The sequence below is a fragment of the Miniopterus natalensis genome, chromosome 19 (assembly GCF_054644295.1).
Source record: "Miniopterus natalensis isolate mMinNat1 chromosome 19, mMinNat1.hap1, whole genome shotgun sequence".
Taxonomy (NCBI): domain Eukaryota; kingdom Metazoa; phylum Chordata; class Mammalia; order Chiroptera; family Miniopteridae; genus Miniopterus; species Miniopterus natalensis.
Genome location: NC_142099.1, coordinates 28760728 through 28787777, shown reverse-complemented (window position 1 = coordinate 28787777; position 27050 = coordinate 28760728). Strand labels below are relative to the sequence as shown.

The following is a 27050-nucleotide window of genomic DNA, read 5'->3' as shown; positions in this document are numbered from 1 at the left end:
TCAATAAATGATTTGGAGGAAAAATTATTTCCAGTCTGAAGGTCAAAGAGCAGGGACTAATGCATCCCTTATGCCAAGTGGTGTGTATTATTATTCCAAGTGATGAGGTGGCGGGGAGGGGGGTGGGTACCACATGTGCTATTGCAAAAGGGTCAGAGAACCCTTGTGTGCATGGTAACACGTGATTACTCAAACTGGAGGTGAATGGGGGCATGGAGAGTCGCCAACACTGAACTGGGGGTCTGATAATAATAAAACACTGGGCTCCCTGGTCAGCCAACGCCGCACATTTACCTAGAGAAGCATCTGGCCATGGGAGAGCTCATCTTCCCCACCAGGTGTAGCAGGAGGCTCTTTTATGAGTGCTCTGGGTGGGGGTCCTGGGAATCGGTTCTGAGTGGGGGTCTTGCCCAATCACCTACTGAGAAATGAGGCTCAACTGGACTCAGCCCCATTACCCACGCTTAGGGCATAGGAGATGTTCCTCTTTCCTTAGTTGGCTCATTGCCACCTTAAAGTCTGAGGAAGAAACTACCAAAGCATCTGGTCTCCTAGGCTAAGCTAGCCAGCATTAGGTCAGATTTAAGGGAGACCTTCCTGACGGTGAGCTGTCCAAGGCTTGACCATAAGCGACCAACACTGGCTCTGGCATATTCTTTCCTGAAGACTTTAAAGAGCCTGCGAGATACCTAATTGCTGCCCACAGCACTGGGCAGGAGAGAGCCTTTCGTCCAGCCTCACCTTTGCTCGCTGGTATTTTAGTAAAGGCCCAGAACCAATATAGAAGGTATAATTTTCATATCATTCTTGGCAAATCCCAGGTGCGCCCCATTAGCTGAGTGCCAAGGATGCCATTTTCTATCAAGAAAAAGACATGCTGTATCGTAGTGCTTAGCTCAGGGCCCTATTAATAGCAATCCTAATTATATGGCTGAAAATTTAATTCATAGCAATGATTAGTGTCAGAATCAAAGGCATCAGGCATCAATATTGATGGAATTGCATAAGCCCGTAAACAGAGAACAAGCATCCTGCCCCTTCCCCCCACACGTGGTCTGCTGTTAACTATTGCATTAATGTCGCCTCCAATTTTACCAGACGAAAATGACTCCATTTTTCAGTGTCCTCCTTCTTTGCCCGGCCAGCTCTGAATGGGTATGACTGGCACACAAAAGATCCCAGACAGCGCCTTTGAAGAAGAGCCCTGGGGCTTCAAGGGATGCACGGGTGATGGGACCAGGCCCCTCGCTTTACACAGCAGCTCTTGGCCTTGTCAGCAATACTCCTTTGTCTCCCCTTCAGAGAGCTCACAGCAAACAATGATGCCTGGAGAAAGGGGAGTCAGCTGGGACTGTGTGTGGCACAAAAGGCTGCCACCCCATCCATTGTGGCCTGGGCTGGGCTGGGTGGGAAGGGGGAGAGGGAGGCCTGAAGGGAGGGACACAAGGCAGCGTGTGCCGAGGTGACAGCTGCCATGTCCTGGGTTTCCAGGGCATCTTTGCTGGAAAAAGCTCAAAGTGTTAGCTCTTCTACTCCTCTCTGCATCTCCTGGTAGCTCTCTGTAGGGCCACTGGTGGGTTACGGGTGGACAAACGGAATCAGAGTGCTAAAAGCTGGTGGTCAACGAAGCACAGGTCTGGAGTCAGAGAGGTCTGGATTCAAATTCTAGCTCTCCACTTGGTAGCAATGTGACTCTGGCAGGTTACCTAACTTAGAGCTCAGTTTGCTCATCCGGAAAATGGACATAATATTAATTCTTATCTTATAAGAGTAGTGTGAGGCTTAACTGAAAAAAACAAACAACTACACTTATCCCAGGGCTTAGCGAGTAAGTGCTTAATTTGTAATAGACCCTCCACGTCCCCAAAAGTGGAATGCCTAGAGAGAGAACTAACATGTAAGACTTGAGATTCCCAATTCAGTGCTATGATTTGTCAGAACTTCTTAGCCCCAAGGCATGGATTTTGTGATTAAATAGGCCTCCTTGCTGGCCAGGCTCTAGTAACATCCCTGAGACATGTGGGGTGAGGGCTCAGGGAAGCTGGTCACCCCAGAGCAAGGCTGCATGGTCAGGCCTGTGGTAGGACACTCAGTGAGACTCTTGCCTTAGGTAGAGTGATCCCCAGAACAATTTTAAGTCCTGATTAGGAAATGCTTGCATGCTAGGGGAAGGCAGGGGTTAGTCTGATGCTTTGTGCAGAGGTAACGTTCTTTCATTTGATACAGAGAGTTCAAAAATTGGAACCTAAAGACCTGGATTTTAGTCTTGCCTATGTTGCCAAGAACCTCGGTGATTTTGTGCAGATCACTTAACCTTTCTAGGCCTCCGCTGTCTTATCCATAAAAATAGAATAAATATCTCAACTGCCCAAAGTCTATAGGCTGGACCAGTTTTTTGAGGTCCTTTTTAGCTATAAAATCAGAGGGAGATTCTTGACCTTGTGGGATAGAGTCAACCTTCCCCCTGGGGGCATGTCCCTGAACCCTCTGCAGGGTCCCAGCTCCATGGTCTCTCCCCCTTCCTTGGCTGTGCTCTCGCCCACTGTGACAGTAAAGCTTGAGGAGTCTGGATTTGTCACTAAAGCTATTGATGCCACTGCCCCTCTCAGTTTAGGTGGGGACATCCAACTGGTGGCAGCAGCCTTTGAAACAGAAAACCAGAATGTGGTATCAGGCAGTGATGGCTGATTGGACAACTCGAGAGGCACCAGCTTCTAAACTTCTGCCCCACCTTGGAGCCCAGAAACCTTTCTAGAAGCTGAGAGCAGGAGAGCGACAGAATCCCAAGAGGAGACTCTGAAGGACAGACCTTAGCTGACCTTTACCACCTGCATCTCTGCACTTGCTTCCCAGGACAGAAGAACACATGAAAACAGGAAGGAAATAGAAGTTCAAGTAGCTACAAGCTTTTAGCTTTGTCATCTTTGGACTATGAAAGTGACCTAAGCATATGCTGGGCTCATCTCCACCTGAAATATTTGTAGCTCTGGTTCCAATTCTCACATCTTCCCTTTATTTACCGTGTGACCCTGAGTAAGTCCATAATCTGAGTATTACTATGTGCAACAGAGCAGAGAAATATCCCAACCCTTCCTGTTTATTCAAAATGTCATGGGATTAAGGAGATAATAGAAACCGAGGGAATCTGGCTGGGCCCTTGGAAGAAAAGCATGGTAACAGTGTAGGGGGGCAGTAGCAATATTAGTGAGTCATGTTCGTAGTGAGAGTAGTGAGAGCAGCAATGGCTGCAATTTATTAAGCACCTACTATGCATCGGTCTCTGCATTAGGTAACCTTACACCCTCCATGTCTGACGTGCACAGCAATCTCACAAGGTAGCATTAGTGGACCAGTGGAGGAAACTGAAGTCCCCCAAGATCACACAGTTAATCTCACATAGAGCTGTGTAGCCCTAGGATGTTATGGTCGCCTTGGGAGCGTGCAAAGGGCACCAAATAGGCCTGTTTTAGTTAGTTCTGTAAAGCTGCAAGAGCTGACCGGCCACTTCCCCAGCCCCACCCTGGGGAGGGGGTCCGTGCATAGTTTGGCGATAGGGAACCCGGAAAGCTCTCACTGGTGACTAATGCAGCTGGTGCCAACGTCCAGCAGGAGTAGATTAGTTCGGCTCAGCTGGTCTTGTCTTCTAAGTATGTTTTCCCATGACTCAGGGCTGGGGGCAGGGGGCAGGATTCTCTTCCTCCATCTGACCTTGCAAACATGTCACTAAAAAGGAGGCCGATATGACAGCTCCACTTCCCCAGGGAGCCAGAGTAGAGTGAGTTGGGGGGGGGGGGGGACTCAAAGATGTTAGTGATAATCATGAAAAAAACTTCTGTGCCAAGCACCAGACTAAGAACTTGCTTTCATTTAGTCCTTACAATAACCATGCAAAGTGTTCATTACTACCCGCTCCACAGAGGAAAAAAATCGAGGCTCACAAGTTCAGTAGCAACAGTGGTAATACTCAAGTTCACATACGCTCTAGCTCGGCACCGCACTTGCCTGGAATTAGTTCATTATGCTCTATTTTTTCCATCAGCACTAATTATCTCCTAAGCATTCTATATTGTGTTTACCCATGTTTTTTTTTTTCTGTCTTCCCACATTAAGATATAACCTTCATTAGGAAAGGCAATTTTGATTATTTTGTTCACTAATTATACCCAACAAATGGCACATAGTAGGTATTCAATAAGTTTTCGTTCAATAATGGATTATTCCATTTAATCCTGGTTACGATCTCATGAGGCAGATATTATAGTTATTCTCATTTTACACCCAAGGAAGCTGGAGTTAGGGGGGCATCCTATAAGCTCATATACTCTTTGTTATGGAAATCAATTCCTACTTGAAGGCAGACAACTGGCCTGGACTCTCTGGTCTCTGGAGGTCCCTTCCAACCCTGTTCCACAGGCAGGCAAGGCACCCTGGGCTGAAAGATATGCATCTGCGTGGTTTGTGTTTTCCTAAAGATGAGAGCTCTGTAACTTTAGTACCTTGGCCTCTTGGAGATTTTGCACAGCCTATTTGGGTCACCTGGATTCCGTGAGCTCCACCCCCTCCCTCACCCCAACCTGTGATGAAGCCCTGAGCTCCAAGGGGGCAAACTTTTGGATATGAAGCGGCCTGCTGAGTACACAGCCTGATGCCTCCTACAGGGATTGTCCAGGATTGAAGCATATTAAGAGCTGCACAAAAGGTGCAAAAAAATAAATGCGTCTTCAGTGCCTCCCTTTCAGCCCGGCTCTGGGAGATCAGGGCCTCCTCCCCTGGGGTCACTGGGGCTATGGATAGAAACCCACACCCCCTCTCTACACCTGTCATGGTCAAGCAGGGGGAAGAGGGGGGTCAGTAGTGTGGAGGGGGACTCTGTAAATATGCCTCCTTCCCTGTGCCAACCAAATGCTGCCTTTCCCAGCTTTCAGAAGACCAGCTCTCTGGACTCAAGAGGGCTATAAAACAACAAAACAAACAGCGAGTTTGGCGGCAGGAGTCTGGGCAGGGAGCCAGACTCATTCCTAGGGCTGTGGCGGTGAGTTCCGAGCCACCACCGGTCTCTTCCACGCAGGCTCCGGGGAAGGGAGAGAAGGTGTCTCCCCTCGACCCCTGCCCCCCCCAGCCCCAGCACTGCTGAGATGCCCGGGGACTTAGGGCATTGGCTGAGTAGTCACAGGTCCCAGGAGAGCCGGGAGGTCTCCTGGAATTGGACTCGCAGCCCTGGCTGTTTACAGGATCTAGGGTTCACACTGAGAGACGAGTGAATCATTTCCACTCAGAGGAATGAGTGGCTATTGTTTGGTGGGGCTGGCACAGAGAGAAAGGCATGTTTCTCAGCGTTTCATCCAACTCGGCCTTCTGTCTGCCAAGACAACTCCACCCCATGAGGGAGCCAAGTCAAAGGTTAGGAACTTCTGTGTGTGTTTTGGAAGGAAGTATAATCGCCAATGTCAATATTGCCCATGGAGGGGCCATATAACCTTGGGCAAGATATTTAAAAATTATCTCTGTGGCTCAGTTTTGCACATCTGTAAAATGGAGCAGAGATGCAGGGGACGAACACCACACTTAATGGAAGTATCTGTGGAAGACAGAAGGGACCATGGAAAGGTATCTTGTAAGTAATCAGCGTTATCAAGTTAACAGCAATCATTCCGAGGCCTGGGAGAATTAATACTTTCGTGCTCTGGATGGATTCTTTCCAGCCCCTAAGCTGCTACTACAAGAAGCTTAGTTTTCCTGGCTTTGCTTAGCAAATTGTTGGTGAGATTACAGAGAGAAGAATAGGGCTGGGACGTCAGCGCTTCCTGTGGGCTGCGGACTGGAGACCTTGCCTTGGTATGTCCCTTAGGGAAAGGCAGAAAGAATTTTCCTCAAGAGTTTCACAGGCACTTCTGCAGCTGGCTGTTAGGTAATGGGAAATAAGGTGGTGCCAAAAGAGGCCACCCCCACCCCAGAACTTGAAAAGGGCACAGGGATAGCGGTGGTTACCTGAGCCTTTGTACCTGCCTCCTTGCTGTAGGCACGCCAGCCTCGGATCCCGGTGAGCTGGATGCCTGCCCCCCATGCTATTCTAGGGATCTCTAGCAACAATATAAACGCCACCCCCTGCTTCCCCCGCAGTCAACATCCCTGAGAGTACCACCCTACCCTCTTCCAAGTGTTGTTAACCAGCAAACAAACTTTTCCTGTAACCCATCCTCAGTTCTCTTGTTCCCGAGGCTTCCTCCCCAACCCTCCCCCCTCCCCCCCCCCCCCAGCCTACGCAACACACAATAACTTCCTTCCTTTGCAAACCAGCCACGTCAACAGGAGTCACTCTTGGTGTCTGATCTATTCTAATCTGTGCAAAAAGGTGTCTGGCAAGGAGGAGGTACCCAGTAAGTTCGACATAAATTTAATGAGCACCTAATGTGTGAGAGATGTTGGATCTGACAGTGGGGCTGGGTGACATAAATACGAAAGGTGGGTCCCTGTCCTCGAGGATCTGGGAATCTCAAGAGAGGTGGGCACACGTAGCTGCTTCAGGGTCAGATGTTGTCAGAGCAAAACTATGTGCTGTGAGGGGTCTGAGGAGGGCATTACTCAGACGTTTCAGGGACAGGGTGGACCAGGACACCTCACCAGGCTCTGGGCAGCAGGCAAGTTTCCAGTGCAGTTTCCAGGGGGGACAGAGATCAGAGAGCCAGCACTACCTGCTGCTGTAAGGCCCGGGGCTAGAGGAGGCCTGGGCTGAAGCAGCAGTGTTAGCAGCTGCAGATGAAGAGAAGGAGCCTCAGGGACTTTGCCCCAGCGAGGGAAGGGACATGAGTCCTTCCCCCAATGTCCTGGTGGCTTCTGCCTTCTCAGCTGGGCCCTTCCCTCCTTTGCCCCAGGACTTGTGCTTCACCTGGCCTCCTCCCTTCCACCTGGGAAGCTGAATTAAATGAGGCTGCAGTTCCTGTTACCACTGCTCTTCCTCCAACTGTTGCTCTTCCTCTGTGTGCTTTGGCCTTAGCTCCCAGCATCTCGTCTCTGGCCTCCCACTGCCTGCTCTTAGCCAGGAGCATGTCATCGCAGTCAACCGGCCCAGAACAGCCTGCCGTCGCTCCCCTAGCTCCTGCCCCAGGCCTCCTACCCTCGTCACCTTGGAGAAGCCTTTCCCGGTCTGTGCCAAGCACCTACTCCTCGACCCTGGGGGCTTTTCACCACGCTCTGAGGGCAAGCTCGAACCCAGCCATGATTTCAAAGCCCACACCCAGGGGCCTTGGCCTCCCCGTCTTTGCTCCTGTGCTCTGCCACAGCCTGCCCACCCTTATCACCCACTCTCACCAAAGGAGGCAGAGAAAGACTGGCCGTAGAATTGCAAAGGTCATGTTAGCGCAGGAGACCCCCTACAGCTTCCCTGATCCAGGATGATCCGGTCTCTGCCTGAATATTTCCACTGACTGGGAGCTCACTACCTCTTGAGTCAACTCTCTCCATTAACAGTTTGGCTGTAAGGAGCTTCCTTTTTTAAAGTGGAAAGTTAATTTACTGTCACGCCTACCCAATGGCCCTATTCTGCTCTCTGGGGTCACAGCAAATAAGTCTAATTCATCTTTACTTAATGACTAAGTAAACCTGACGATCAAGGTTCAAATCCTGGGTCTACCATTTACTTGCTATGGGGCCTTAGACTCATTTCTTTACCTTTCTTGGCCTGCATTTCCTCGTATGTAAAACAGCACTTACCTTATGGAGTTACACACTGAGTGAGTTAATAGATTTAAAGCTCTGAGGATGACACCTGACACATAATACGTGCTCAGTAAATTACAGTATCTGAAGAAAACTGTCTGGTCTCCTCATTTACTCTTCTTACCTTGGCTTAACATCTTTTTAACAATATTCTTTATATAGCATGACTTCCACATCCTTCCAGTTCTTGTTTATCTCACACGTTAGCAGGCTTAAGGCCCTCTTCCAATGTTATCTCCAATGTGGAGCCACCTCTCCTCATGACCTGGAAATGGTCCTTCTGTTAGTGTTATGAAGACTAACTAACTTGGCTCATTTGTATCACACAGTTGACTCCTGTCACCTTGTGGTCAGTGAAAGTCCCAAGGTCCTTCTCCCTTGCTTCTCTGTGGGCTTGGGTCCTCATGGCACTCTACCTGTACCCCCAAGTGCACCCTAGACCCTCCTGGCACATGCATTGCATCTTCTCAATGTGGCACCCATGGTCTAGAGTGCCCTTCTCTCATAGCTCCAACTCATCCGTTGACCTGTCTCAGTTTTTCTTTATTTAAAATATTTTTTTTTTTTATTGATTTCAGAGAGAGGAAGAGAGAGATAAAAACATGGATAAGAGAGAGTCACTGATCGGCTGCCTCCTGTGCAATCCCTACTGGGGATTGAGCCCGAAACCCAGGCATGTGCCCTGACCAGGAATTGAACTGTGACCTCCTGATTCCTAGGTCAATGCTCAACCGCTGAGCCATGCCAGCCAGGCAACACCTGTTTCAGTCTTTAAGCAGAGCCTGGCTATCTTCCTCCCTGACAAAGCCTTCTGGATCGATTGCTCTATTGCAGCTGGTTTCTCTGGAACTGTTCCATCCCAGTGGTGAAGCTTCCCCTGCCTTCTTGTCACCTGTATGCCTGTGCAAGCATCTCACATCTCACATCTTGGTTTTAAGGTCTTGTCCCTTTTCCTGCGGGTCCTTCTGCATATTTGTGACTCTGAGGCAGTGGCCTCGTGCTTAGGTGCTCATCGTGAGTCCCTGCTTCCTCTGAACTTCCCCTCTCAGGGATTTCCTCTTCTTATGGGCTGAGATACATGAGGGCTGGGCAGTCTGACAGACGCCGCAGCGGGCCGGGAAAAAGCCCGCAGCTCTGACACAGCCTGCTTCCCTCCCCTCTCTACACTCTTAGCTCTTTTTTTCCATTTTCCTTCCTGTGTTGAAAGAGCTATGGGGCCTGGACCATGGTAGGGTTTCCTGGGGACATTCCATAAATTCCTCATGGGCCATTTCTCTGGAGAGGGATGGGTGGGTAAGCGGGAGGCCAGCGGGAGCCGGGGTGTGAGTACCAGGTGCCTTAAAGGAGTGTGGGTGGGAAGAAAGGGCGAGTTGCACAAAGAAGCAGGGGTATTATGAGCTCATAGAAACAGTCAAAGCAAGGCAAAGCAAAGAGTGAAAAGGAGCAGCCAGCCTGCAGGTTGCAACAAGCTGAGGGCAGCCCCGCTCCTAGCCTTGCCCTTGAACCCACTGCATTGCCCCCATAGCGACTTGTCTGCCAGGGTTTGGAGAACTTTGCTCGCTTGGGTGTGTGGCTTGGAAAGATGCCCCGAGCTGTCCCTTGTTCTATGCAAGATGCACAGGGATGCGAGGAAGGTCAGCACAGCGTCCTTTTAAGTCTGGCTGGGTCGTTCCTCCTCTGTTCAGTCTTCACCCGTCCATTCAGCAAACACTAACTCCTTAACTCACATCTAAGACCAAAAGGAGCAGGGGCACCAGCCCCTGGCTGAACCCCGCAGCAAGCCTGGAGCCTCCATCCCTGGGCTCTGTGGCCCCCTCTTTAAGTAACAATGGCGTCAAACTAGGTGTCAGGGCAAGAAACAACTTGTTTTAGTCTCTAGGTTTGAACAGATCGCTTTTCTTCTCTGGGCCTCAGTTTCCCTGCTGAATAGTGAGAATATTAGGCCAGATGATCTCTAAGTTTCCTTAGAGAATGGTTCTATTTTTCAAAACATTTTAAAGGCTTATCCCATGTGTGACCACAGAGTGAAAAAATCAGGTAGAAAGAAGGAAATGCATATGAATAAGGCATGGCCCCTGCTTTTAATAAAACTTTCAAGAGAATAAAGGAGACAGAGTTACACGAATGATCCAGAACACCTGTGGCTACTGCTGGACCCTAGGTAGTTTTTGTGTAGTTTAGAAAAAGGTGATCTCTATGGGCAGATAGATTAGTAAGAGGAGCGCATCTGGGTGAATGTTTATACCCAAGGGTACATGGCTTGACAAGGAGAGCTGAGGCTAGATTTCAGCTCCCCTAGGCCCCTTGGCCCAACGCCCCCTTGCAAGGAGCAGTCTACCCAATTGTAAGGTAAGCCTGCTGAGCAGGGAAGTGGCCAGCCTCAGGCTCCAAGTTGAGCCCTGCCTTGGTGGAATATGTCTCTTTTAAAATCTTAGTGGGCTCTCATAAAGCAGTCCCCCTCACCCCCCCTTTGGGAAAGCAGGAGCACACTCATCCTCCCTTCCATGAGCCTAAACACCCAGCCAGGGTCCACAGCCCCAGGCAGAGGAGCGGGCAGAGCACAGGAACCTTTCCACAGAGTGAGAAAGGGTTAAAGGGCGTTGGTCTCAAGAACACCAGAAGAGGTCTGGAGGGTTCAGCACCCACACAAACCCAGGCCAGTTGTTCTCACCTCCTTTGGCAGCAGCTCAGAACAAGCAGATCACGGAAATTCTTCCTCAGGCTCCCTCCCTGCCACCCCCTCCACATCCCAAACAACATCTCTCCGGGGCTCTAAACGGATTAGGAGGAAAGAGCTGCAGAGGTGATGTCGACATCAAGGGTGAGACCTGGTGAGGTCTTGCATGTGCCTTGATCTACAAGTGGGGGCACAGGGGAAAGGTGGCAGGAGGGTAAGTTTAGGAAAAAGGGATTAGCTGGGACCGGAAAGAATGTGGCCACTGTAATCCCACATAATGAACCAGACTGTGCTCCGTCTCCGCACCCAAGCACCAGACAAGCAGGTACAAGCTACTGGCTTCAGCCTGCTGCACAAGAGGCCGCCCACGCCGCCAGCCCAGACAGCCCATGCCCTCCAGCTGGCAGAGGTGCCTAGTGCAGCCATAGGGTAAGATGCCTACTTCCTCCTGGAAGCTCAAGTCTTGGGGGAGGGGGGTGGCAATGGAGGAATGGGGAAGACTCTGTAATTGCAGGAAGAGGGAAAACAGAACAACGGCCTCTTACCCAGGCACTGTCTACCCTCAGAGAGCAGCCCCACCATTTGCCCATGTTTTTTGAATGGAGACCCATAATCTGCTTTAACCAGCTGCTTTGGACTCAACAAAGACTTTTGACCAGTACCATCAACTCTCCAGGCGGCGGGGAGGAATCTGTAATGTTGGCGATTTATAATACAGAGGATCAAAACATCAGATCAGTTCTGGTTGACTTGGAGATGAAGAGTGAAGGGTTTTCTCCCTTAGGCACACGCACCTCCCTAATTCCTTAAAGTGTGGGCAATACTGAAATATGTTTGCATTTCCTAGACACTCATTGACTGATGGCTGGGGGAAACAGCTAGAAGAGAAGCCGCAAAATTAACCCCTACCTGCTCCACTATCTGACCCCATCCACCAAGAAAATCAGAGTTGCCTGTAGTTCACTCTCCACCAACAGCTGCCTTCCAGAGGGGCTCCCAGCTGAGGAGCTGAAGGGCACGGAGGTGTCGAGGGACACAGGCTCTTACCTTTTTCAGCTTGCCACTCTTAGTCCCCACAAAGACCACACTGTAGCCATTGTAAACGTATGAGGCCACTGAGGTCATGCGATCCCGGCTGGTGGTGTACAGGGTCAAGCCTTCCACGGGAGTGGAACCTCCAAGCGGCTGGTTGATGTCTAATCCACAGAAGTTGTCATCGATGGGGACCGGCTAGAGGGGAAGGGAGGAAAATGGAGTGAATAACAGCAAAGTCATGGCAGTCAGTCGATAGCGTACCCCCTATCGCCAGCCCTAGGACACCAGGCTTCATTCAGCAAGGTACAGGGTGCAGGGCCCTTACACATGCTGCAAACAGCATCTCACCAGCGGACCCACGAATCCCGCAGAGCATCCTGTGAAACTAGAGAGGGGAACCGACGGCCTTCCTCACTCACCTGCAGTCACCCATTGAAATCCAGGGGTGATTTGTAAAACTGTGGCTTAAACTCATTTTCTGGTCATTCTGATGTCCCTGTGGACCATGCCATTTTGTGGAGATCTTTCTATTTAGACAGTAGAGGTTCAGTTTAGAGGCAACCACCTTGGATTTCTACCAGCCTGGAAAAGATTTCTTGTTTGTGTCTTGGGATGAAAGGCCTCCCTTTGGGCATAAAGGATTTTAAGCCAACTATTGACCACATTCTGTACTGCGGATAGATTGAAAATGGTCATCCTAAGGTTGAACAGAAACTGACACTTTGAAAAAGTTACTTAATCTATATAAACCTCCGTTTCTTCATTTGTCAAACTACCTGCCCACATTTCTGAGAGAATTGAGGAGCAAATGAAATAATGCAAGAGAGTTTTATGTTATGTAATGATTTCCACTGTTGTCCAGTACAGGTCTTCAGCCATGTTCGGGTGATAGATGCCCTTCCTATTACCAGACATTTGAAGGGAGTGCTGTTCTGCTTCTGTGTATCTTTCAGGAGAGACCAGGGCACTTCTTTTTTTAAAAAATCATTTATTTTCAGAGAGAGAGGAAGGGAGAGGGATATTGAGATAGAAACATAGATGAGAGAGAAACATGGATTGGCTGCCTCCTGCATGCCCCCCCCCCCCACTGGGGATCAAGCCCACAACCCAGGCATGTGCCCTGACCTGAAATCAAATCAGTGACCTCTTGGTTCATGGATCGATAGTCAACTGCTGAGCCACACTGGCCAGGTGAGACTAGGACACGTTTGAAAGAAAAAAAAATAGCTGGACAGAAAGTAGGAAGACCTGAATTCCAGCCTCTGCTCTACCACTAAGTACCTCTAAGTATAAACTTGGACCAGTAACATCCTCTTTGGTTGCTGTTGAAGGGGATGTTAAGTTGATTATTTCTAAGATCTCATTCAGTTAAATAAAAAAGACTGCATACTTCCTGAGGACAGGGGCTGCCAAGGAGCCTGTGTTCTCCGCCCAGTGCCCATCCTGAGGCTGGGCCGTGATGGGTCCTCTGAAATGCCCCTGTGGACTGCACAACTGGGATCCCGTAGGCAGAGGCTGCAGACGCAGGGCCGGGAAGAGCCCCGAGTCGTGTGTGTGGCAGCTGTTTCTTCTGGGCCTGGAAAGGGATCCCAGAGGAGGAAGGAAATGACTGATAGCATAGAAAGCACCAGGGAGGGACCTGCAACCTGTTCCCTCAACCTCCTCCTCTCACCCTTCCCAGGAAATAGCTGGCTGGTGCATCACCCGTCAACAGCACCATGTCCTGGGAATAACTGGCTTATGAGCTAGAGCAAGTGTTTATTAATCCAGGGTCTTCCCTTCCGCGCCCTGCTGAGGGCCACAGGAACAGAGGCTTGTATCTTGTGATTCCTCGGTGTTTTATAGACAGCTGCCGCTCCTGCGACTGGTAGCTACTGGCTGCTCTTGTGTGTGTGTGTGTACGTATGAGCGTGTGTGTGTGAGTGCGAGTGTATTTAGGAAAGAGAACTGACTTTTAAGCTAAGGATAACCTTGAACTCTGTGAACTCTGGTAAGATGGAGCCACCACTGCACCCCCACCCCCTGCCCCAGCAGAGGGATAAGCTTCTCGAGAAGGGAGTGAATGAAGCAGGGGTGTGCTGGAGCCAGCTCAGGAGGGTTGACTGTACATCTCTGCATTCAGTGATATGACGCTGGTGGCATGAAATCAGCTATAGTGGGAGCATTTACACCATGGGAATGAGCAAATGCTTCTAGACAAGGCTCCCAGCACCACCACCATCACAGCCTGCATACAGCCAATTGTTTAATGTTCACCAGCACATCACTGGAGCCCATGTGGAAACTTCTTGTTCTCCAGGAAAGCAGGCCAGAGAAGCAGAGACAACCATTTATATCTGATACTTGTCTTTCTCATCCCTACACCATAGGCAGCAGGTGCCCCGGAAAACTCGGAAGACCTAGATTGCAGTCCTGTCTCTAAGGCTATCTAGCCACATGACCTTAATGTGTCACATACCCTCTCTGAGCCTCAGTTTTCTTATCTGTGAAGTGAAAGGGTTGGACCATGTAATCATCATGTTTCCTTTCAACTCTGTTAGATTGATTATTTCTGAAAGTCCTTGTCATGGTTTTAGTTTATTTCCCACTTTCTCCTGAGGCTGATAAGGCTACAGAGTCTGGATACAGGCAGAGTCTAAGCCAGCTTCTGAGAAATGATGAAGAGGCGAAAATCTGCTGGTGATTGTGGATTTCTCGACGTGGATTCCTGACTCTATCTGCAGACCATAAGAAAAATGGTTTGTTCTGAGCCTAAACCCCCGGGAATGGCTGACATTTCTCTTTGTCCTTTAAACGGTCAGATACTCCCAAACACCTGATGCCTCTTCACTTTTGTTCAAATGTGAGATTGTGGAGTATGGCTTTCCTTCAAGCAACACGGCTGGACAGAAATAACTTGGACTTGTGATAGGCAATTAGACAGACTCGAACAGAGCAAGGACATGGACCAGGTACAGAGGGTCACCAGGGCAAAAAGCCCCAGGTGCCTAGCAAGGGGTAAGACTGAGAAAACAAGGATGTCCTCCTCAGGGTAACCTTTTGTCCCCTAGCATATCGCTGGTCATTGGTTTAGACCCCCTGACCTTTCATAGCGCTGGTCATTGGTTTAGACTCCCTGACCTTTCATATCGCTGGTCATGCATTTTGGACTCTCCCTTGACCTTTCCTCCCTGGCATGTTTCTAGTCTTTCAGGTTAGTCCCCCTTAGAAGGGGAAGGGACGAGGGGGCTGGAGTATAGCCCTTAAGCATTAAGCCCCCAGGACAATGAGGTTCTGACCTGCATCAGATATACCTAGACTTCAGTTGTAGTTTCAGCTCCAGGCCCAGAAAAGCAATAAAACCAGATAAGTGATGCCATGGCCAACATTAGGACCGGCTGCATGGACTAATGACCCCTTGCTCTGGCACTGACCAATCAGTAGAGACCCTGAAAGAGCACACCTTAAAAGCTGATGAATATTCTATTGGGATCCTCTCCTGAGCCCTCCAGATAAATACCCTCAAGACAGAGGACCCAGTGCAGCTCCCTAAGGAGTGTGCCTGCTCTTTTCCCCTCCCACTTCCCTCCCAGGTTCGTTTTCCTTGTCTCTCTCTTTCTCCTAAGCTCCAAGGGCCCCACTTCTTTTGTTTCTGTAACTTGTTCCTTAAGCCCATTTCTTCTACAGCTCACTTCTTCTACCTCTGTGACTTTGTAAGTAAACTTTCTCTTAAAGTTTGAGTCTTGGCTCTGAATTCTTTCTTAGCCAGACTCACCACTAACACCTGTTGGCATTTTCATACTCGCCACCAACAGACTCAGAAGTCATATGAGCTGAAGTGAATTCTACTCTTTGTTATATCATTTGTAGGTGTGTGGATTTAAGCTATGTACGTAGTCTTCATGAGCCTTTGTTCTGTGATCTGTCAAATGGGGATGAAAATCCTTGCTTCATAGAGTCATACTGAGGATCAAGTGAGATAACATTTCAATTGCCCAGAACAGTCTTGAATACATAAGCTGCTATTCAATGAATGATAGACCCCTGCCTCCTCCCTTCTATGAGAATTCAAATCCTTCACCTGAGAATTCCATGTTTGTCCAGAGATCACGTTAAAATTAAACCCTGGGACCACAGCTTCTCCCACTGATGCTTAACCTCCTCTAAGGCCACTAAATGCCTCTGGATCCTCAGGTCTGGGACTCCTTGGATTACAAGAGGCGCCTCCTATTGCAGCCTCTCCCCTCCCCTTCTCACTGCAAAGGCTGCACCAGGAATGGTGGTGAGGGGCTGTTTTCTCTGAGGTCTTCATCCCACCTGCTGTCACCTCTCTCCCAGTGACTTTGCTGCTCTTTGGTCCTTAGCCCGGGCTTGTCTCTCTGCAAGCCACTGGAGCCAGAGAAGGGTGTCGGCTTCCTCTACTCTCTGGCTCAGAAGCAGGCAGGAATCAGCAGTTTCCTCCTGACAAGTTCCCCTCTGGGCAGTGGGAACCAGGCAGGACTCTGTGAGGGGCTTAACCCTTTTATTTCATCTCCATTTCTCCTGATTGGTTGGGGCCATAGGTTATAGAATTTTAGTGCCATAAAGAACTCTTGGAGATTTTCCAATTCAACCGTCTCATTTTACAAAAGTGAAATAACAGCAAATAGTTGGTTATTATTATGATTAATATTAATAATTATAGCTGCCATTTACTGAATGCTTATTATGTGTCAGGTATTATGCTAAGCATTCGACATACATTTTCTATTTGATCTTCATAATAACCATAAAAGAGAGTACTATTAGCTCTATTTTAAAGATGAAAAATTACAGCTCAGACCAGGTACAAAACTAGTCCAAAACCACACAGTTTTAAGTAGTAGAAGTGATTTTTAAATACAAATCTGTTGTATTTCAAAGCCTATAGTCTTAACCAATATCCTATCATACCAGGCAAATGATAGTGGAACCAGAAGCATAAAAGAGGTATGATCCATTTTCTTGCTTTAAGAAGTGTTTCTGGTCTCAATAACAGGCACTTTCCATTTAGGGTGCTCAGAAGGCAGTCATATGGGTCCCTTTGTCACAGATTCTTCCTCAGGCTGCAGATCCAGAGTCCAAAGCACTCTGTACAGGAATCTATCTTAACACTTGTTACATGGCTTACCAGTTAACTAATAATGGTAAACCTAACAGGCCAGGCATGGTGAAAATCTGGTCATATATTATCTCACCTGTTCATTCTATGAGGTAGGCATGATCATTCCCATTTCACAGATGATAATGTAGAAATCGAAGTTAAGCTCTTTCTGAAGCCAGGAAGCAGCACAGGTTCTTTGAACTGTGGTCTTTGAAGCCCAAACTATATTACATTGCCAGATATTTCTCTTTCTCTCTTCCCCACTACATTATGAGATATGTGAGAGTAGTGATCATGTCTTTTTATGTTTGCACCCCTAGTGCCCGGTACAGTGCTGGGCACATAGAAGATCCTCAATACTCTATTCTTAAATGGGTGGAGGAATAGGTCAGTGGATAGGTAACAGATGGGAGAGATGGATGAATAGATGGATGAAGGGATGAGTAGGCAGATGGATGATGGATGAGTGGGTCATGGTGATCACTTAGATGGCAGCAACTTGAGCTTCTGACAGGACAGTGGCTCGCAACTGATTTTCTTGTCTCTGCTGTCTTCTGGTCTGGATTCTGAGCTCCCTTTCCTCTCCTCTTTTCCTTCACCCAGACACCCCATTATGTTTCCCCAGTTTGCAATCTACCAGTCAAGCTTAACTCCCTTCTCTTCCATACCCACCTGCCTACTGGACACTCCAACTTGGTCTCCCGGTGGCCTACAAGACCCTGAAAAGACGCCGTCTGATCTGTGTTACCTCTGACTGCCTCATCTTCTCCTATTCTCTCCCCCACCTGCTCTGATCCTGCAGTGTCGTCCTTGCTGGTCCTCACACACTCCAGGCATGCCCTGAATGCTCTGCCCTTGTTGCTCCCTCTCTCCAGAATGTTTTCCCCAGATCCCCACATGGCTCACTTCTTTACCTTCCTCAGTCTTTGCGCAAAGGCCCCTTGTTCAATGAATCAACCCTTTCAGGTACTGCCTCTTCCCTTTCTCTGCTTTAGTTTTCTCTACAGCAATCACCACCATTTGACAGGCTATTTATTTTATGTATTTATTTGTCTTGCCTCACTAATGAAAGCTCCATGAGGGTAGGGGGCTTCGCTGCGTGGGTCACTGCCAAAACTGGGAGTACCTGGTGTGGTGTAGGCACCAATATGTATGTATTGTTGACCCTTGAACTACATGGGTTCAAACTGTGCGGGCCTACTTACACGCGGCTTTTCCCCCAATAAATACTATAAATGTATTTTCTCTTCCTTATGACTTTCTTAATAACATTTCTTTTCTCTAGCTTACTTTATTGTAAGAATACGGTATGTAATACATACAGCATACAATATATGTACTAATCGACTGTTTACATATGGGTAAGGCTTCCAGTCAACAGTAGGCTATTAATTAAGATTTTGGGAAGTCAAAAGTTCTAAGTGGATTTTTATCTGCACAGGGGATTGGTGCCCCAACCTCCAAGGGTCAACTGTATTGGGAGTGACTCAATGGATCAACAAACATGCCCTGAGTGTCTGGTATATGTCAGACTCTGTGTCATTGGTTATCACCTGCTAACGTGAACCTGAAAACCTCTCTCATTTCAGGCCCTTTGTGGTCGGGGGCAGGGTGTGCAAGTGAGCACAGGACAGTCGGAGCTCGAGCTCCAGATCAGGAGCAGAGCGAGGGGAGTGCCTCCTTACCGCCTTGGTGCACTGGACGTCCTTCCCCAGCAGCCAGTTGAGCTCCAGGTTGCCCTCGCCCTGGTAGCAGGACTGCAGGCGCTCCTTGATCTGCAGGTTGATGGCTCGGATGGGGAAGGCACAGAGGGCAGAGTCATCGGGCGGGTGGTGGTACTGCTTCTGCCCTTTGGAGAAGATGGCAAAGAGCACGTCATCCTGGCTGCTGATGTTAAAGGCCTGGGCCAGGGAGTCCCCGGGCTTGGCCAGGTAAGCGGCCTGCAGGAGGCGGTATTCCACCCCAGCTCGAGTGCAACCAAAAGGCAGGGACACATAGGAGTGGAACTTGGGGTCATTCTTGCAGAGCCTCACGATGCGCGAGGTATAGAAAAGGTCTCCAGCCGAGTTGATGGCCACACCCTCGGGGGTCTCAGGCTGGACAGTGAGGAAGTAGACGAAACCCCCACTGGCGAAGCCGTAGATGTAGAAGATGTCAAAGTGGGAGACCAGGGCCAGGGTGTCGGAGGGGATCTTGATGAGGGAAGAGACAAAATCGCTGTGCAGCTCGTAGTCGAGCATGGCAGAGGACTCGGGGTCCCGGGGCAGCTTCCTGCTGGACAGGGTGGGGAAGTAATCCTGCTTGCCGTCCACGGCGGTGCCGATGAAGAGCTTGCCGTCCTGCCCGTCGGAGCGCACGATCACTCCGTACATGGTGCCCGTCTTGTTGACGCTGGACAGGTAGTGCTCCTTCTTGTGGGACGGCTCCACCAAGATGAAGAGGTCGTCCAGCCGCAGCAGCTTGCACACCCCCTGGTAGAGGCTCCCGCAGGCCAGCAGGCGGTTCTCGGGGTAGTCGATGATCAGCAGCTTGTTGACGTTGTTGGTGAGGGTGAGCACCTCGCTGCAGGGCTGTACAATGAGCGGCGGGTAACAGGACTTGTTGTCCTCTAGCGGCCCAGTCTTGTGAGCCACCTGGATGGTCAGGTTGCCCGTGAGCTTGTAGACCCGATTAATGGCCCCGACGTACACTGCCCCGGTCCCTCGGTGGACAGTCAAGTGGTTGAAGGTCCAGTCTCGGTTCTCAGAGTGGAAGGTGCTGAACTGAGGCATGCTGGCTGCCGGGGGGGCCAGCAGCACCCAGACCACTGAGAGCAAGACCACAGACCAGCTGTCAACATCTGCGGCCCGTGGCCAGGGCCTCCTCTGTTCCATGCTGAGCAGGGCAAGCAAGAGGAGGCAGATCCTCTGAGCGCTCATCCACGCCACCCTCCTGGGTCGGCCCTCACATGGTTCTGGAAAACACAAAGCAGGGAGGTCAGACAGACGGAAAACCGGTCCTGAGAGGAGTGAATCGCATTGCTTGACCTGGAGTCCCAGCCCTGGCTAGCTTGGAGTCTCCTCCTCCCGTATTTCAGTTTTTCTATTTTTAACATACTTTCTCCTTCTTGGACTTTTCAGGGAATCCTGTTATCTATTTTGGTCTCCAGCCTTTACGCTGTGAAATCCTTTCTTTTACTTTATAAAGCATCTCTATTTCTGGTCTCTTAAGACATCATTTTTATCTCTCTGAGGTTAAAAGACTGTTCAAGTTCACCCGACCAGTGGATGCCTGGCTTGGGACTAAAGCCAGTCTTCCCTCCCAGGCGTCACGTCTGTCCTCTCCCCGTCAAGTGGAAATCTCCCCTCAGCCTCGTTGTCTCTAGAAAGAAGAGTCCCTGATGTTAGCTGTTCCAACTTGTTAGACAATGGCGATATGCTGGGGCCAATTAGCCTGGGATTGTCATGGGTGCCATTCAGAAGCCTGAACAGACCCAGGGAGATGGGCAGACACCCCCCACTCACTCTTCTATGGGACAAGAGGATATCAGTCACTGCCACCCAGTGAGGGGGCTGCCAGGACCTGAAGACATTGCTTCAACTTCTGCTTCTCTGCAGGTGGGGGCCTCTTCCTTGCTAAGGGGGAAGGGACATCTGAGTACAGCGTCAGCCGCCTGGACAAGAGTTCTGGGTTTGGAAAATGCGGGGAGGGGCAAAGGGAGGCAAGTTGAGGGTCAGTCTCATTCTAGCTACTTCTGGGGCCTCGAGATTATTTAAGGATCCATGAAGTCACCCCAGGCCTCAGCCTGCCCTACATGAGCTGGGTCTTTTGCCCTGACTCCTTTGTTCCTTCCCCTCCCTCCAGACCCCCAGGCCCTAAAGCTCTTCTGTTTTCCAAGGAAGCTGCCCAGGGAGCAAAGTGGGGCTCCTGTGGAGAGCTTCTGGGCCAAGGTGAGAGAGAGGAGCCCATCCCATCACTGACAGTGCTGCTCCTGACTAGTGTGGGAAAGGGCAGCATTAGGAGGAGGCTGCACGTTGAGCCTTCTAGCAGAGAAATCTTTTCTCTAGCTGGACAAATTGCCTGGCACCTTTCTCAGACAAGTCCAGACAATTCTGGGCAGCAAGGCGACAGAAATGGACACACCCTGGCCAAGGATGGAGAACTGGCTCCAAGGCAGCTTAGCGGGGTCCTGTCTCCTCCCACCCTCCAGTCTGGCTGGACTGGGTTAGAATCAGAACAGACGCCACCCTGGGAATCACACTGTTTTTGCTCTATATCTTTAGAAACTCTTCTTCCTTCCCTCCAAGCTTGGGTCTTGGGCCTAACAGCCTTCGCAGTGCCAGAGGCAGGCCGGCCTGACTACTCTCCTCCAACCAGGCTCCGCCGGGGGCCTGGGTGACCCACGAGGCCCAGGCTTCCTTGGAAAGAGGAAGGCACCGGCAGCGTGAGGCCCCGGCTGACCTCAGGGACTCCAGCTCAGCCCTTCCGGCCCCACGCCCGCACCCACCGGCAAAGCCTCGGACAGCTTTCGGTTTGAAACCCAGAGGTTATTTTTAGCTATGTCCTGGGGCCGGTAGCAGGACGTGAATTCCTCAAGAGGAGCTGCAAAAGGAAATAACAGAATCCTCACATTCCCTGCTGGACAGGGCGCTGCAGGGGGCCATTCCGGGCATGTCCCCGTCTCAGCTGGGGGAGGGCAGCGAGGAAAATAGCTGTCACCACGCTGCGCTAAGGGTTTGCCTTCTAGAAAGTACTCTCTGAGACACTCACACTGAGCTGGTAGACAGCACACTCCTGCCTTCTACACAACATAATGCACATGTATGTTTAGCCCATTGCTACAGGAAGAAGGTGCTGGTAGCAAAGATCATATCAAAGGACACAGTGTGAGGTTATCAACCATCTCACCTCCCTACTCAGCATCCCTCAGAGACACAGTTTGAATAGTGAGTGGCTTTGTTGTTCGGAGGAGTTTGGAAATAAATTTGGGACCTTGGGCAAATCAAATCTCATCTCCCCTTCTGGTACAATGGGGATAATTTCAGTGCCGACCTCTGTGTTTGTCATGAGAATAAATGAGATAATGCAGGGAAAACTCTTAGTCTGGTGGCCGGCACACAGTGAGTGCTCAGCTTCTGCTAGTTGTTATTTTCATTAAAGCCTCCCCAGGAGACCACACTTCAGGAATCCTGCCAGAGCTCCTGATTTCTTTTCTTGCTCAGATTCTTCCTATCCATTGCAATGAACACTGTGGGTAGAACTTTGATCCTTAGCTCCTCCCAACCTAGTGATGGGGTTCAAACTGGGAAGCATGTGTTAAAGGAAAGAGAATAGCTCTGAAGTGATCTTCTCTGTCATACTATTGCCCAAGTCCCAACAAAAGTCTCTGCTGCCTGCAGGGAAGTTGGTGGAGGTGCAGGATCCTGAGAATTGAACTATGAATGGGAACATTGGCCTGGTGGCCAGAAGACATGAAGTCATGGGGGAACTTGGGAACTTTTTATTCAAATCCTACCTGTATTAGCCATGAGTCATATGGCTTTAGACTGGTCTAGCATCTCCTTGAGCCTATTTCTTGATTTTAAAATAAAAGATGTTTGCATTAGCCAGTTTGTAAGATGAAATAATACCTTGAGGCTTCTAGAGTCTGTGGCTGAAATAACTGCTGAGGTCCTTCCCTCCTACCTGATAAAGCTGGTTAGGTAGGAATTCTCAGAAGACCACTACAGTTGGCCTGTTTTCCTCTTATTCCACAATCAACATCCACTTTGAGGCAGACTGTTCTTGGTGACCAGCCAAGCGAATTCACTCCATGGGGCTCAAGGGTCGCCCATCTGGGAGCAGCAGGTACTGGCAGAATGGAGTCAAGAGGTGGCATGGTCTCCTGCAGAGCGGGGGTGGCGAGGAAGGCTCACACTCTACCTTAGCAGTGTGGCTTTCACAAGGACAACTGACTTCAACAACAAGCTGAGGGTCTCTGTCTCTCCATGCCAAGGCTGATGTAATTAGGTAGCTGCTGCAAAGCAAGGCCCAGCTTGCAAGGATCAAGTCTCTTATTCACGTTCAGAGAAAGGGGGATGGGCATTCACCTTTGGGCCTCTGATGAGAAGCCGTGTATCACAATAGTTAAATGCATTAACTCTGAACTTCTATGCTTGGATAGCTATGTAAACTTGGTCAAGGTCCTTAGCCATTCCGTGATGCTATCTCACTATCTACATAAAATCGGATTAGTACCAGCATCTGCCTCATAGGATTATTATGGTGAAGTCAGTTAATACATACAAAGCACTTAGAACAATGTCTGGCCCATTTTAAGTGTTCACAATACACTGGTCTTTATTAGTAGTAATTTATTTGTCAATATTTCCGGCTCTTCACCTCCATCTATTCCGTGATCTGTCTAGAATAAACTATTCATCCTCAATTTGGTAGGAACCAGTAAACATATGCCTATGACTTTGCACACCTATCATTTTCTCCGAACTTCAATTTTCTGCTATTGTCAGCCTCAGGAGTTTCCACTTTATGATGCCTCCGTTTTACCACCACTTCTCTCTGTGTCTAGTTCATGAAGTCACTTCATCACATGCATTCTCAAGAGCCAAAGCTTGTCTAGTCTCTGTTCTCCTACCAGCTTGCCTCTCTCTCACCCCAAGTCTCAAACCAGGACGTGTGGCTCTGGGACCCTTGCCCTGTCTGTGGAGCTTCCCAGGACATCTTACTCCTAGCACTCCCAATGCCAAGCAGAGGCCATGCTTGCCTATTTGGGAAGCAAATGTCACTAAATATTTTATCTGGAGGGCCTGATGACACCATCTCCCCGATCAGGATTCAGGAGGCAGGTGTCGGTGGCAGCCAGTGGAGGCATCTAATACCTTCCTGATCAGCTGCTGCGGGCGTCAGTGGCAAAGCAGGGAGGAAATGACAATCAGGCATTTCCAGTTCAGCTCAGCCCAGGATTCTCCACCCTGCCGACTCGCTCTGTGGCCTTTTCCAGGCAACCCGGGCACACATGCTTTCACCTGGCCTCTTATTGCAAAAGGAGCTGGTAGGACGAAGATCTAGAGTCGGGATAAGATTTTGCCAAATAGAGTCAAAGTTCATGATAGTAGATCTCACACCCTTGGAGCCATCTGTAGCTCCACCAGCAGCACTGTCTCCATTCTATCATCACTATCATCACCTTCAGTGCCACCACCGTCACCAGCACCATCCTGGCTAGGACACTTTTCATAACAACAGCAGTAACAGGTACCTAGTATTGTGACTGCACCTACTGAGTGGCTCACACAGCCAGGATCTCGAGGAGACAGATGGTGAGAGAACAGTAAGCATGGCAAGGAGGGCTGTGAGGCCGAGGGGTGAGCGGCCGCACTAGGAATTCACCCACCCTTCTCCCTCTCCTATGGCAGAGGGAGGTCCATTCTCTCCCTCAGCTCTCCTTTCCAATCAGTAGCACCTTTAAAGTGCGAGTCAGGACCAATGTTGAAGGACATGATAGGTTACTACAATCCATGACTTTTTAGATGAAGAAACCAAAACCTACGGAAAGGAAACAAATTGCCCAAAGTAACCCCCAATGAGTCAGAGACAGGCTGCAATCAGAGCTCTGCAAAAAGTCCAGCACTGCCTTTGTCACAGGCAAAAGGGTCCTGAAAGTCAGTTATGTTCTGCCTCGAGCCTGCTCTGCTTGGGGAAAGAAGGTGCCTTTAATGGAGGTGGCTCCGTGATGGGCAGATGTGAGCCTGGCTCAGGGCCTGGACAGGTAGGTGGTGCACAGGGCAGACCTAAAGAGGTGCATGTGGAATTAAGGAGCAGAGGGAAGGAAAGAGATGCTCTCAGAACAGCTCCCTCTGTGCTGGGGAGAATGACCTCCTGGGACTGGGATGTACTCGAAGGCCCAGGCAGGCCCAGGCAGTCACCACATGCAGGAACGGAACCTTGCTGTGGCTTGGGGGCTGTGGTGTCCTGCACCACATCCCTCTGGGTTATAGACAGCCTCACAGGCAAGTCAAGTGGAGTCCAAGCACAGGAAGCCTCTTCTCCCCAGAGAGTTAGAACTGCAGCAGAAGGGACTCAAGTTAGATATTAAGGGGGAACGTCCATTCTGGAGAGGATCCCTGGGGCAGAGAGCCAAGGAGATTATGGAATTTTCTGAGCGTGAATGTTCCTGACAGCTGTCTAGGAATAAGTTTACCCAGAGGCAGGGGACAGGTCCCAATGACTTCAGAAGGCTTCTTTTGCTTTTAAGATGTCTTTGAGGATAAAATGTCTAAATGTGAGATTATGGGGCCCCAGATTGTCCCCTGAGGGTGGAATGACCCCGAAGGACCTGACATAATGTCATTTGCATGGTTGTACATGCAAACATTCCAAGTGTCCCTGTCTAACATGGACCTCGGAGGTAGTCCAGGCACGTCAGTAGCACAAGGTGAGCGAGAGGGCGAACGCTAAGGCCCCAGGGAAATGCCGGCAGCTGAAAGGCCTCAATTAGAGTGAAAGGAGTTATCTGGTATTTAAATAATTATTAGATTGAAGGAATAATCATGGGTTTGAGCTGATTTTTCCCCACTGTCACCCTGATGGCATCTATAATATTATTATTCAAATGCCCAAGATTCTCACTGAGGAGAGACCGTGAGCGAGAGGAGAGAGTGGGGGAGGGGTGTCGAGGGGGGAGGGAGGGAGAGAGACTCATTTAATCTCCATGTGACGGGGCTGCAGGAGGTACGATTAGTCTTTTTCTTATTCCAGCTGTCACTCATGCACAGACACCAAGATTGTTATTAGCGTATTTTATGCACACGATTTAAATGGAAACGGAGGTGGGGTGGGGAGAGGGAGAATTTCCTACAGAAAGTAAGGGGACCAAAGGAACAGTGTAGATGTCACGGCCATACCAGCTGCGTTGGCTTCATTAACCGAATGTCATTTTCCCCCAGACTCTGCGCCGTTATGCGAAGCTAAGTGGCGATACCACGCCCGGGAGCGAGGGAGAAGGCAGGCGAGGGGAGACGGGAGGAAAACGGGCCTCTGCCCACGGGCCCTCTTGGCATCCTTCCCAGAGAAGGTGAACCGGATGGTACCATGCCCCCCCCCCATGTGTGTCAACATAACTTGTGACAATTTCTATCCAGTCTCCTTCTCTCACTGTGAGAAGAGAGGCCCCCTGCTTGTCTTTATATGCAATCCTTTTTATAGGCGGAGAAGCCAGATCTGATCTCCAATAACCGAGCAGTAAGAGAGAGAAGGAAACTCCGGGAGGCCCTGACAGTCCTGCTCAGCAGTGAGGGCCTGGTGACTGGAGCTGCGTGTGGCTCTCCGCTCTGGCAACAGGCCCTTGAACCCACGTGAGCCCAGGCCAGCGATGGACTCCACCTCTTAGCCTCCATGATGGGCAGAGGTGTTGGCAAGAAAGGGAGGATGGCAGGTGTTACGGGCTGAATTGTGCTCCCCCAAATTCCGGTGTGCAAGCCCTAACCCCCAGTACCTCAGAATACGACTGCATTTGGAAATAGGGTTTTTAAAGAGGAAATCAAGTTAAAATGAGGTCACCAGGGTGGGCTGTAATGCAAATGACTGTTGTCCTTATAAAAAAGGAAATTTGGACACAGAGACAGAGAGTCACAGAGGGAAGAAGATGTGAAGAGACGCAGGGAGAAGATGGCACCTCCAAGCCAAGGATGGCGGCTGCGACAGATCCTTTCCCCAGCCCTCAGGAGGAGCCCACCCTGCTGACACCCTGATTTCTTGCCTTCAGAACTGTGGACAATACATTTCCGTTATGTAAGCCACCCGCCCGTGGTTCTGGGTTACAACAGCCCCGGCAGACTAGCAGAGCAGGGGGGAACAGCGCACTCAAGCATCTTGGCTCAGGGACTGCTCTTTTACAGGAAAGGGGGGTGTGCGTGCACGTGTTAGCACGCATGCTTGTGCCCAGGGCCTGGGTCTGAGCCACCTTGGGGCCAAGGCGCTTGGAGAGGTAGATGTCTCACCATCTGTGTGAGGACCAGGGCGGCCACAACTGGCTTCCTCTTTCGCCAGCTGAACACTGCGGCCCAGAGAACCTGCTTGCTCTGCCTCTCCTGGTTTTATCCCCGTGCTATTAGGCTTCGGCTTGCCCTGCAGAGGGGTTCTAGCCTTTCTGTCTTCCCTGCCCTGTTCCTTTGCTCCTGCCCAGAAGAGTCAGTGTGTCACTTCCCAGACCCCAAGAACCTTACGGGATATTTTGTGACTCTCAACGAGCAATGTCCCTCCAATCCCACCCCAGCTCCTGCTCCCGCCTGTCCCAGACCACGGCCTTTTCATGCTAGGAAGGGTTTTCTGTTACTTCCCCCCCCCCAAGACTCCCAGTGGGCTCTGCTGGAGCCCTGGAAACCGCACCGGCTCTCGCAGGGCCTTACCAGTGTTTGTTCTGTCCTCTCACAGGCTGTAAAAGTTTGGAGTTGTCTCCCTGAATTATGAAGGGCTCCAAAGACGCACACTCACTGGAGGGGTGGCGCAGGGGAGGGGGCACTGGCCCCGCTGGCTTTGCAAAGT

General features: G+C 50.0%; 1 protein-coding gene across 1 annotated transcript in view; it reads right to left on the bottom strand.

Annotated features, from left to right (window-relative positions):
* The window catches only part of PLXNA2 (plexin A2), a 196859-nt gene that overhangs the window by 153562 nt on the left and 16247 nt on the right, over positions 1 to 27050 (bottom strand). Inside the window, exons 2-3 of the mRNA XM_087827861.1 lie at positions 18215 to 19482; positions 11441 to 11623 (exon numbers count right to left, since the gene is read on the bottom strand). Of these exons, the coding sequence (XP_087683987.1) occupies positions 11441 to 11623; positions 18215 to 19447 (1416 nt within the window). The 5' untranslated portion in view covers positions 19448 to 19482. The remainder of the gene's footprint in view (positions 1 to 11440; positions 11624 to 18214; positions 19483 to 27050) is intronic.